General features: G+C 41.3%; 1 protein-coding gene across 6 annotated transcripts in view; it reads right to left on the bottom strand.

The window, feature by feature from the left end:
• The window catches only part of IL1RAPL2 (interleukin 1 receptor accessory protein like 2), a 349,905-nt gene that overhangs the window by 318,147 nt on the left and 18,125 nt on the right, over positions 1–13,633 (bottom strand). For all 6 annotated transcript variants that reach the window (XM_085060499.1, XM_085060500.1, XM_085060502.1 and 3 more), the window contains one exon: positions 9,505–9,605. In XM_085060499.1, the coding sequence (XP_084916625.1) occupies positions 9,505–9,586 (82 nt within the window). In that variant the 5' untranslated portion in view covers positions 9,587–9,605. Of the gene's footprint in view, positions 1–9,504; positions 9,606–13,633 lie in introns of those variants that run through there.

Raw genomic sequence — 13,633 nt, 5'->3', positions numbered from 1 at the left:
ATGCTTCCCATCAGGGAATCCAAGAAACAGTAGGGACCTGACCACTCTGTGTCCAAGGTCTTCCAGCTGTTTCTTCTGGCTTCCATCTGAAGGATACCAGAGGTTCTGCTGTTCAGCTCCAGAGATACAGAACCTGGGAATAACCCTGCCTTTGATTCATGCTCCAGCACTTTTCCATTGATTAGTAAATGTATCTGTCTCAGGGAATTTACTGTTCAAAATGAAATTGTGTCACTGAAAAAGTAATTCTGATGAGCCCTATTCTGTATAGAATGTGATTATATTTCAGCATTTTACCAATAAGTCAAGGACATCAATGATTGTACTTCACATTACACCTCCCTTTCCAGGCCCACCCATGTATGTATTTTGCTGAACATGTAAGACAGCATAAGCATGCATGAAGTGGCTCTGCACATTGATCCAAATAAGGATCACAGAATGCCTCAAGAGTGCCAGCAAAACAAAACTGTAATTCTTAAAGCCAAGAGCAAACAATTCTCACTGTCTTGTGAAAAATCTGATCTGCTATATTAACATCAGTCTTCACAAATAAGTCAATTCTATCTTCAACACACCAGAAAAGTAAATCTCAAATACCAAAAAATAAATAAAAAAATCTCTGAAACAACTTTGCCCTCAAATTTTATGTGTATTTGTACAGTGTGATGAAAGGACCACAATTTCTTTAAATAAACATGAACATCTGGTTAGACTATACAGTGACACGTCCTTGGACAAAGGTGTTTTAGGCTATTCACTCATCTGAGGACAGAACTGCAGTTCCTGGTACTGCCAAAAATCTAAGGGCAGCTACTTGGTGAGCACAGGTGGAGCCCAGAGTGGCTCCAGTGCAGCTGACTGCCTGCAGAGTCCCAGCAGCTCAGGATCAACAAATGTTCTTTAGGTCAGAGCAGTAAATACACACAGAGGTTTCTATAAATTTGGTTACCCAAGAGACTTGATTGGCACCGCCAAGGCTCGAGGTTCCTCAGGTATTCCATGTCATTTTACAGTCTTAGGTGGTTCTTCCTCCTGTCTCCCCACTACCCCCTGGAAGGACAGCTATTACACACAAGAGACCTGGAACATCCAAAGGCAAAAGCTGATGTAACCAAATCTCTCTCCTCCTTTTCTTCTTCCATTTCTAGCTGACACATTTTTATATCTTCTACTGAAAAATTACAGAAATTAAAGAAGCTGTTCCCTGTCACATATATCCAAGGACATAAAAGCACATTCTACACACATGCTTATTTAGCCTCCAAATTTCTCTAGGAGACAGGACTGCTTTCCTCGTCCTTGCCTAGGGCATTAGCAACACAACAAAACAGAGGGAAACATTTAATTTATGTGTTATTCCCTGCATCACCTTCAGTGTGCTGGGCAACCTTAATATAGTTTTATCTCTGGCTGATTTTCTGCCATCTGTAAAATGGGAATAACTATGAAGCAAACACTTAGAGGCACAAAGCACTTGTATGAAATACCATGGTAACAGATGTTTACTGAAAACACCAAACAGTCCCATGAGTCTGTGGGGGGCGGCGGGAAGCCTGCCCAGGTAATAAAGTACAACCAGAACATGGAAAGTCCAAAATATAGTACTGCCATCATGTTTCAAGGCCTCTGCTACACAGCCCTAACAAATGTTTGAAGTGTATATATGGCTACTGGAGGCCTAAACACCTGTACGTCCCCCAGACATATGCAAGAGTGACACCCAAAATACTGTGCTTTAAACATCAGAAAGTAATTTGGGAACATCAGACCTTCCCTTTTGCCCTGTTCAGGCCTGCTCAGTGAAAGGGGAGGTGACTCCCTCAGCAGCTTCCTCCCACTTCATTACAGTCACCGGAATGAGAACAACAGATACAAAAGCTCATGTCAGGTACTGCCATGAAAAACCACTGAGCAATGCTCACAGCTGCCTGGATCATACAGTCTCCTACTTATTCAATTACTATTTAATTTTCCATCTGGAATAACAGATGCAGAAATCTCAGAAGATGCCTTTTTAAAGAAGTACTGATCCCTGAAAGATGCAAACCAACTCCACCAGTCTTGCACTCAAGTGTTAAAATACATTCCTTCTGGAGGGGGAAAAAAAAAAAAAAAGAGAAAAAAAAAAAGGAACTGAGAGGGTGTTTCCACAGATCATAAACAGCAAAACAAAGCTACAGTTCCATGACTCCCAAAAGTGGAAGAGGTTTGAAACAAGTCAAGCTAACAGAAATATCCTCATGCTGCCCCTGTTCAAGGAACCACACAGGGAGGGCAAGCAAGAAAGAGCGGATGGCAGAGGCTGGGAGCCATGGGCAGCCTGGTGACCATGTCTTGGGAAAGCAAAGTGCTCGGGTCTGAAGATTAACTTGAATTTAAGTCTCTGTCTTCAGTGGCAGAGCACTGTACGTTTTCATATCAGTATGTATTATAAGTACTAATCATGCTTCTTGTAGCAAAGAATCGATCGGATTTGAAAGGGTTAGAGATTAATAAAGTGATAAATGTACCCTCTAGAGGTGACACTGCAGCTCAGATCAATTTTGCTTTCAACTAATAGATGGGCAATCATTTCTGCTTTAGCGAATTACAACAGCACACAATAATCTCACACGGGTCTATGTAGTAACATCTGTACATACAAGCACTGCAAAACACACAAAACACATTCCTTCCTTCCTCCTTCAACACCTTGAAATACTTAACTGCACCTCCTGAGAAGGCAAAAATCTGATGCTTCTGATATTATCTGTAAAACTAAATTTTCCAAAAAATTAAATGTCAAACAAAAAAAAAAATACAAATGCATCTTAATTCTCCTTTTTCTCACTATTTACCATAGTGATCCCAACATCTCCCCCCTCACAATTTCACTGCTTATCACTGTAAGGGCTACACTCATGGCTGAAACAAGTAGCAAAGAAGTAAAAAAACCAGAAGTTTCTGATACAATGTGTTAGAGGGAGAAGCAACTCAAATCGAAATTCACTTCAAACAACAGGCAAGGTTCTGAAAGTAAAGAATAAAAAGTTTAAATTCAGTGGACAGAGACATGAAAACGTGCATTAATGTTCACACCTAGTTCAATCTAAGGAGTCTTACTTATGTTCCTTCGAATATATTCAGCAGGGTGTAAAACCTGCCTTAAGATGTATTTAAGTTACAAAAACTCAAGCACACTTCAAAACTATTTTTGGCCAGGAGCTGACCCGAAGGAAACACACCACAGATTCCTTAAAGCTCCTATAGGTCCATGTCCCCCTAAGTTACCTCTGAGTCCCCAAGTGAGCAGATATTCATCTCCAGGACTAAGCCAACATGCTGAGCTTGAAGACTGTTCTGGCTAAGTCTGCAGCTGTATTATTTATACTTTCATTTGAACATTATGTAAGACAAACCTTCCAAAAATATTTTCATGAACAAGATGAAAACAAAACATGCCAGAAGAACTTTTCCTGTCCCTCGAGACAGTCAGTTTCAGAGTAAGGACATGAACCTAGGACACTCATCCTCAAAGTGAATACACTACAAATACTGAAATGAAGATCTCCCTTAAAATTTCTAATTAGGATCTTAAAATAAAGCAAAGGCACCTTGATAAATTAGGGGGTTTTTTTTCATTTAAAAAGCCCCATTTTGGAGACAGGAAAAAAACCGTCAGTCATGATGACATGTATTTTAGCAGTTCAGATATTATTAATGAACTTCTACATGCTGCAGCTAGATGCAGAACAGCTATCCAAACAGCTGAGATGATGCTCCTTGCAAAAGTGGAAGATTATAGATTTTTTAACTGAGGAAATAGCATTTCTTTCATGCTTTGCTTATTTCTCCCTATCCCCTGAAGATCCTACCTTTGTGATTTACTTCAGCTTGAACCAGTTTAATTGTGTTCATTTATTTTATTCAAATACAAAAGGTTTCCCTTTTGGGAAGGAGTCTAGCTTTAATATTTAAGTATCAGCTCAATATTTTAATTGCTTAAATTATATATGAACTCATTTTAAATGTGTGCAATAGCTAAAAATTTGAGTGCTTAAGTAAGTTCAATATTTAAACCTTGTCAGGCTGAGGTCACTAAAAAACCCCCAAACCTCTAGCAGACTATTTATTTCCTTTCTGGTTCTTCCGTATGCACGTCCCTTCCTCCCCACCTGCAAACCAAACGTATAAATGCTGCCAGCTGTCTTCCAGAAAGGTCTGTCCAGCTGCAATGCTGCTTTCTGTCTAGAGGAGAGGAAACTAAGGCTGAGACTCCTGTAATGAGGTGCATGAGGACCAGAGCTTCACAGCTGCCTCACTGGTAGCCCCACGAGACCTGACTGAGCACAGGAGCCTGGCTCCTCGCTTCCCCCGATCCAAACGGAACAGATGGAGAGCAGCCGTGAACCCGTGAGCAGACACAGCCTGTGCAGGAGAGGCTGTACTTTCCTGCACTGCTGACAGCTTAGAAACAGCAGCGATTCTGACTCTGTTTGCCGGAGCTGTGAATAACTTAACATCTTCTGGGAAAAGTAAGAGATCAGCATGCACTGATGAGCGCTGCCAAGCTCCTGACTCCTCTGTCTGCACAGTATTTGCAGGCAGCAAAAGCCAAAAGCCTCTTTTGCATCCCTTGTATCTCAGATGTGGGAGAGCTCATGGCCATGCATTTTACATCAGGGTCAGAAGTCAGCTCTTCAGGCAGATGCAACTGCAAACTAAAGCCAATGGCAAGTGTGAGCACTCATCCAGCAGCTCCCCTGGGCCCATTCCAGCAGGAGTGGTGGACTTTAAAGAGTTAGGCTCAACTAGAATATCCCACTCCAGGCACAAATCCATGAGTCATCTCTGAAGTACAAACACCTCCACTTCCATGTATGCCACAGTTTCCATTGCCCAAGTGGTCAGGCAACAACACAGGGAGATAGAGCTTCCCAGAAGGGAGCAGACGGAAATCGTAGGCATGAGCAGTGACAACTGCAGGAAAGTGAAGGTCTCCCAAAACATCTATAGCAGACCACAGTAAGTTGTTGCATGACATTTAAAAGGTATAAAATATCAAGCCAATAGGTTTTAAATTAACGTGTTAAAAGACACTTCAACATCAATGAGAGAAGTTAAGACAATTTGGCTATGTCCATACACAGCAAAGCCCAGTGCCAAGTCAAGCCCTCTCTCCCAAGCCACTGGTGATAAAGTCAGATACAGGTGGAGAGCAATAAGGTGGGTGGAGGACCAGAGATACTCTTCCTCCTCTGGCATGAATGCCTTTTGGATGGTCCCAAGATAAACAGGAGGAGAAGGAAGGCTGGAATCCCACAGCAAATCCATCTGACAGCTGCAGAGGAGAAGACATGACTGTGTGGCTTGGGGGACATCCCTGTGCCAAGCCTTAGCCAATTAAGCTGTGTTAACCTGCAGAAAACACTCCTAAATGCCCTGCAGCCGGCAGCCTCACAGAAACCTTGGGGATGTCTGCCCCTGCTCCTGCACACAAGGCTGGCATGCCCTCCAGAGCTCCAGCATGCTGAGACAGGGTATTTCAGCTCAACAAATAATGCAGCAACAATAAATGGCATCAATTATTCACTAATGGAATTACGTCTAGTAAGTCAAACAGAATCTATAATCTGAAAAATCTTTTGCTTAAAAAATGCAATGATTTTTAATTGGTTTTAAATTCCCTGCTATGATTATTCAAAGCACTACATACAAAGGCTTTGGGAAAAGAAGTCACTTAATCCGATTAAAAGGAAATCACCTACCAGCTGGGAACCTAGCAGCTCCCACATCTTCAATTTATTTGTATAACCTCCACCTGTAAAATACCCTTCCTAGATATTGCTAAGGCTGCAGTCCCTGCATTAGCTGTTCCCTCAGTTTTACTGCTTCAAGCAGGCAAAAAGGATGACCTGCAGTTTTCAAAAATGCTTCTTAATATTAAGAAATGCCTGTGAAACTTAAGTCAACATTACACTAACACAGACGCTTGAGGCAAACGATTCTGTTCCCACCACAAACAGCAATAGTTACTCTGTAGACATGACAGATTTCTTCTGGAGCATTGGGAAGTTGCTGCCTGTAAAGAAGAATCTGATGAGCATAATTAAATTAGCTCACCCATTTTAATTATTTTGGCACCACATCTCAAGTGAGAAGCAGCCAAACAAATTGTCTTGCTACAAGGTCCTTTGTCATTTTTGCAGTGTTGCAGGGTACTCTAAAACCTATTTGCAGTCTTCACATGCATCCCTGCTTCTCTTTTCCAAATGGGAAATGTGGACACCTGAATCTGTAACAAAGGGCAAGTAAAGGACATGAGAAAAATCTTTCAGTTCTGTTTTTCTCTTCCATGAGGACTGTTTCCTCAGCAAACTATAGTTCTATGCTAGCAACTGGAGCATCATTTCATCACCTTCTGTTTAACATCTTAGGTCCTCCACTCCTTCCCCTCTTTAATGACTTGTGCCTGCTGTCCAGCCCCTGTGTGCTGTCTGGAGTTCTCATCCTCAGCTTTCTCCTCTGGGGTTTCCATTCCTTGACTTTGAAGGAAAACTTTTGCATGAGCTTCTGAAGATGTTTTCCTAGCCAAACCTTGGTTCTCTTTAAGTCCACTCCAGTTTCACCTATAAAGCCCTTCTGAACATTCTGCCCCTCTTTTGACTGCTTTGGTTGAGTGATGCCTTTGCATTACCTGACAACACCACTTCACCTTCTCCTTGCCCATCTCCAAGTCCTCTTCAGCTCAGCTCTCTTTAGATCCTCCCTACCCCTTAAACAAGACACACTCTATTATGTGATATTACACGCATGCCACTCAACTTTGTAATTACTCCTGTACTTGACACTAATCACAGTTCTGGCCATTCATGCAATAGTTCTATGCATTACTTTTAAAAATGCCAGTCTACGTAAGTCAGCAAAGACACCAATTTTGCTGGTTTATTGTCCTAGTAGCCCAAATCTGTCTTTATCATCAGTGTCAGCACCTTCCATGCACTGTTTCACACTGCTCTACATAACTGTCTGCACAATTTCCCTTCCCCTTTTAAGGATGCTCACCAGCATAGACATCCCCATACCAACAGCTAGCACAACCCAAGACCACAACACCCATCCAGACACTACTGAGATCCTGTCCGCAGGGCATCCTCTGGGCCCTTCACCCACCGCCCCTGCCTCAGCTCTAATTTGCAGCTAAAACACTCTTCCTGCTTCCAGACATCCTGCAGTTCACGCTGCAGTGCTGCAGCCAACAAATAACCATTACAATTATTTCCCCTTTCTTTCATCAAGACATCAGTGTAAAAAAAAAAACCCACCAAAAAACAACAGCCTCTGAACTACAGCACCAGTGTATTACAGCTACTGTCACCTATGGAGAACACAGTGTCATTGTTTGTGCATTTGCCCAGTTGCATCCATACACTGTTCCAGATCTTCCACTAAAACTATAAACAGTTAAAGTTCAGAAGTCTCTAGAGCATCTCTCTCCACAACATATAACATTTAGTGAAGCCCCAAGCAATCAAACAACAGTCCTTCAAATCTAAAGACCTTTCAGAAAAGGAGCCAAATTATCAATTTTGCTCCAAGTGCTGATATCACAGAAACAGAAAATTATTTCACACACAATGTAGTGGAAAAAGCAAAAAAAAAAAAAAAAAAAGAAATCAATAGTTTGCTCCATGCAGCAACCAGAATGAGAGAATGAGTATTGAAGGTGAAAGCCAACTACATGATTATGTACTTGCAAAGAAACTATAATTTTACTTTACGTGCATTTTTTCCTCTTCATCTTATTCTTAACACATACTGGCACAATCAAATGAAAAGAAAAAGAACCAGCTATTCACTAGTGGGTTATATTTAGCAAGAGGCAGTCTAAGATATCATAGCATTTTTTCCACCAGTACTGAACCTAAATTGACACTGTCAACAGCTGCCATTAACACAAGACATTCTGCAGAGTCAAAAAACCAGATTTATATATATATAAATAATTAGAGGTAAACTACCAGCTGAATGCTGCTACAAGCACTGTCGTGGCACTTCTACAGATCTCTACTTTTGGTAAAGGAATTGCACAGGCTCTTGCCTGCAGCCAGGTGCTGCTGCCTGGCATCAGTGAATAGAGGCTGTTCAGTTACACTGATTCTGGATCTCACAGAGGATTCCCATCAAGGCCAGTGGCAGCAGTTTTGAGAAACAGGAACACCATCACCCTTAGCACAGTTTAGACAAGCTGCACTTAGCCAAACCCCAATACCCATGACTGCTGTCTCAGGGCAAACAGGGCTCTGGACACAATAACCACAACAAAAGGCTAGAGACTAGTTCAGTTTAGCATCCTCCATTTTCACTTTCCAGCCCAGCATAAAGAATTCAGCCCAGCATCTGGCACCTCCCAGAGTAACACTTCTCAGCCTGGATGTGACATCTAATTCTTTGTTAACAGATGGCCCAATAACTTTTCTCCTCCATTCTCAAGAAATGCAGAAATTAAACTTAAAACTGGCCACACCAACTGAAGTCAGTAATTTCTGTTTGTACCTGCAGCATTGAAAAGACTGGAGACTTTGAGAACAGCAGGATCAGTGGAAGCCCTCACAGGTGTAAGTATAGCACACAAAAAGTGCAGAAAAACAAGTTAACATGCAGGTTTAAAAGTTCAACATTTACCCTTCCACACACACTAGGCTGTAGCAGACTGACACCACTGTGTAGCACTGCAGCTGACCTACTTGTCTGCCCAAAGTCTCCCAAACTCACAGCTTACTTGAGAAATACAAACAGTCTCATGAAGTCATTCCTTTGGGAGGGCAGAGCTGCATGGAGCAGACATCACTTCAGGCTCATGCACAGATGAGCCATTATCCAGATGGACTGTCTACCCCAGAAGGAGAGGTTCTAATGCTTCTTTGAAATCTTCTGTTGCTATCAGCAGGTTTCAAAAGCAGATGTAAACATGAACCAACTCCCACTCCCTCCCACTGCCAGAATAATCAGAGATTATCTACTCAGGAGGGCTCTTCCTAGTTAACTGTATATATGATCCCATATCTGGCCAGCATAACTTTTTCAAGGATGACCTTTCAACATACGAAAAATCACCCAGGCTTAAAACTCACCACAAACCACATCCACAGTTAAGAAAATCCCTTAGCAACAGTAAGAGACTGGATGTTGGAACAATGCCACAATGCCAAAGTCATTATTACCTTTATGAGATTTCAACCAGGTGAACCTTTTTTTTTTCTTTTTTTTAACAAAAGAAAACATAAGGACACCTGCAAACAGCTTAAAGTCATACCAACAGAACATTATACTGAAAAAATTCATCCTGTAATCATTTATTAGGCAAGCCATACCAGTTATGACGTCCCTTTCTTTTTTCTTTTTTCCTTTGGAAGAACAGAAGTAGTAGTATCTATGCAAAACAAAAAGCAGCCATCTAAAATGCTTGGTTGCATGAGCAACAAGGTCCAGATCCAAAAGTAAAAATTTTCTGTGACTTACCAGAATTTCTCTTTGACACGAGCTTCAAATTCATGCTGACTACAGTACAGATCACAAGAACCAAGAGAACAAGAGGCTTCATCTTTCACTTTCTGCGACAGCTGAAATGCAAACATAGTACGAAGTTTGAATCACAGCTTTTCACTACAACAAAGAAGCAGCTACAGTTAAACATTTCTCAAAGAACCATTACAGGGCAATGGCTTAATGTAACAACTTCTGGGTTTATGTTTATGCAGGAGAAGGAAAACATAACAGTTCAAAGTAACTCTGTATGAACAATGTATCTCTGACTATCATACAAAAGGATTGGGGTTTTTTAAATGACACCTCAAAAATATCATTTTGCTCTCAAAGAAAAAAAAATCACAAGATGTAACAGTTTATTTGAAGAAGTATGGGTCCAATCTGGCAGATTTCTGTATGTTATTTAAGGGGAAAACCCCAATGGTCATAATTAGTTTTGTCTCATAAAAACAGGCTGCACACTTAAAAAAAAAAATCATATTGTTCAAGAAAAGATTCAGAGTAGGTTATTCATGCAATCTCTCTTTGGAACATTACGTTTCTGTTGGTGGCCTTGTAAAAGCTCCCACAATGCCTACAGCTGCCTACAATTAAAGCTGTTCCAGAAATTTGTCCTATAAAAGGAGGTAAAGAAAGGTGAACAAAATTCAGAAATCAATGAATGTAGGTCTCAGGAGTCTCATTTAAAAGACAAAATTAGTCTCTCCTGTGAACTTTCACACTTACTTTATATTATGTACACTAGAAAAGAAAAAGGGAAAATCCAGTTTAGAATTTTTTTTTAATGCTATATAATTACTGGAACTTATTCTGTTTTCATTTACAAGTACCAAGCCATTCAAGAAAAGATAGCTACAGCAAATCTCCTTCTCTCTCCTTCCAAGAGGCTCCTTCTCTGCACTTAAAACCAGGTAGAACAAATCTGAATACATCAAAGCCCATCTCTCTCAAAGAGAGACGCTTAATTATAAACTAGACTCCTCAAATATGTGCTTAGCTTGAAGTCATGGGCCTTTGAGTGGCTTGATATATTTAGACTCCAGGAATTCATCTCTCTATGATAGAGACTTTAGATCAGGACGCTTATGATCACATAAAGAAGCCAGTCATCAAGTCACTGTAAAGTTATTATTTGCACCAAAAGATTCAGCAAACATTTTACAGCAGTTTCAATTAAACAGAAATGCACAAAACTACCTGCATTAGTAGTCAAAACCAAGGCCAATGAAACCAAATCCTCCCTTAAGTGCTGCACCCCATCTGCCCGCCCAGCTCACTCAGAGGTCCCAAACCTTCAACTTCGGGAGCAGCCCAGACTCCTGCAGCTCTGAACATTTGCCCTACATAACAGAGCAGCAAGAGGGTGCAATGGCCTGCTGCTCACTGAAGCTTATTCCATTTAATTTGAGTTTATTGCATCAAATATTCTTCCCTTGTAATATTATTACTGGCCTACCGTTGTGTGAAGAAAGTGTAAGGAACCCTGTATAATCTTTTACACTACAGGAACTGTGCTCCTATCCAATTATTTCAAAATTACCACTTAAAACTGAAGCTCTCTTTCTCTCACCTTACCGTACTACAATCTGTAAACAGGCAATGGATTGTTTTTCCCTCCCTGAATTCTATGTTCCCATGGGCACTTTATGCCTATTGATTCCTCACAGCAACGATGCTAAGGCATTTTCAAGGAATAATAAGCACTGAAGGCTGTCTGACAGTGGTTAATGACAGAATTAGCATTCATTCTTCCTTAACCTCTCCTTGGAGTAACAAAATCCCGAAACAAGTAAGGCCATCTTGACAAGAGAGCTTAAAAAAAGTAATTGAACTAAATCTTTTGACAGATAATTGTAATGATGATGTTATGCTAGAATGATTTTCAAGTGTAGCTTCGCAAATTACTTTCTCCACTTTCCTTCCTTCAGTTATTACAGCTGAAATATGGAATTCCTAGGTCCTTTTTCATGTGGGTCTGTGCATCTCCACCCCAAACAAGCTATGCTGCATTAAATACATTTAAAAATTCAAAGCAAGTTCTGCCAACCAGTATTAGTGCTTGGCAGAGCAGAAAATTATTGGTTCTATCAGCATTGATAAGAGTTTTACTTTTTGAAGCCCTGGCCTCATCAAGGCAGTCACTCTCTGTACATTCACAAATCAGGAAAATAGAGTAGGAAAAGGACAAGAAATCACAGCATCACCCAGTCATTCATAATCAAGCCCAAAGCCTCAGCTTGTCACATCTGCCACAACCCCAATGAAGCTGGCATGAAAATACACATCAGAGTCTGAGGTGTCATCTCCACCATGCTAGACATTCCACCAGGAAGAGGGATCAGTCACACCAGTGTGACCAGTGGGTCAGCTGGCTTCTGTCCTGAGACAGCAGCCAGCTACAGACAACCAGGCTGTTCAAACTGCCCTACCAGAGATGACAATTTTTAAACATTCAAGGTAACAAAGAACACAAGGTACAAAATAAGCTGTATTTCCCCCAGAAGAAAGTCCAGGAGCCAGAAGAAGGAAGGTTGTATTAGTTCAAGACTAAGTTGCTAAATTTGCTCAGGAGATTTCTAGAACTGAGTGTTCCAAGACTCCCACCTTGTCTCCCAACAAGACTGGTCTCAATTCCCTGCTCAGGGCCATTCACTCACCTATCAGGCAGTGGATGGTCTGTAGATTCAAGCCAGCCCTGTGCTAGGCGTCTGGGAATAAATGTGCAGTCTGATGAAGAACATGAACAAAACTGTGCCAGCTTGATGAGATACGAGACAGGATACACCAGTCAAAGTTCAATGCCATTTCTTTATAAGGGCTTTTCCCTGCAAGCAGGGGCTGATTTTGCCGTTTGAAAAACTCCCCTCACAGGCACTGAGCAGCATTTCCCTGTGGAGCTGCACTCTGACGCTGCAAACTCCAAGCAGGTGTGAGCAGGGACTCACAGCTGTAACAAGAATGTAATACTCTACTGGATATGCCTCACAAGAGGGGAACCAAGTTCACACCATTCCCAGAAGACTGAAGACATCTTACTCAATAAGGGCATAGAAATACCAGTTACAGCCAACCTGCCCAAAATCACTGAAAGGAGGGAAGAGAGACACAGAATGAAGTGCTTGTTGACAAAGGTGAAAAAAAATCACTAATCCAAGCCTTGTTATGAGCTGTCAGGTTGTATTTGTATCCAGGTAAGTAAAGGGAGGTTGCTGCCATCAGGAGAAGAGTAGGAGAAGCAAGGTGTGACAACTTAATTCTTCATCATTTCACTTCCAACAAAGCCTCCCCTTTCCTCTTCATCCTGTTTGTGTTACAGACCACAGACTTCAGGCAGCTGTCACAGTGTCCTGTAAGCACCTAAAACTACAAGGGTACCAGGATGCAATGCAACACAAATTTTGCTCTTCTATCAAAACCACCCCAACTCCCACATACTGCCTAACTCATTTCAACTCTGTTGAAAACCTCAGTCTTTCTCCTGAATCCTCATAAAACAGGGCTTGGGAAATTGCATCCCATTTCCTTCACGTAATGCCTGCTGTCCTTCCAGCACCCACTTCAGCTTGTATGGCTTCTGGGACTCAAAAAAACTTCAAGTGACAAGGTTAGAAGGAGGCACTTAAACAAGAAGAAAACCAGAGCATTAATATTTTGCACAAAATCCAGCACTGAGATTCCCAAGTTCACGCTTCAAGTATAATTTAGCTTTGCTCTAATTTCTACCACAAACTTTGTTTATGCAGTGCAGGAAACAAGAAAAGAAAAGCAGTGCATGTGCACTCAGGCACACTTCTGTGCACAAGCTGAGATTTGCTGACACACCACGAGGCTCGGTAGGTTCTGGTTCCTCCACAGAAGCTCTCATACAGAAGGCACTCATTAAAAACAGCAACCCACCTCTTTAGTGATTTCCAATTGTCAGGTTTTGTTGCTCAGATAGCTCACAAAAATAAATTACTGTTTTCACCCCCCACACAAAGGATGAAATGGCAACAGCAATTCTTTCACAGCCTTTACAGTAGGCTAGATGGTGAGTCCTGTTCCTTCCTTTTCAAACCATTTCCCCACTTCACTTTTTAAGGCTTTAAATTTTAATATGAAC

Source organism: Lichenostomus cassidix, chromosome 4A, assembly GCF_008360975.1.
Source record: "Lichenostomus cassidix isolate B80296 chromosome 4A, HeHo_3.0, whole genome shotgun sequence".
NCBI classification, from domain to species: domain Eukaryota; kingdom Metazoa; phylum Chordata; class Aves; order Passeriformes; family Meliphagidae; genus Lichenostomus; species Lichenostomus cassidix.
The sequence above is the reverse complement of the archived record's forward strand: the minus strand, read 5'-3'. Positions and strand labels throughout refer to the sequence as shown.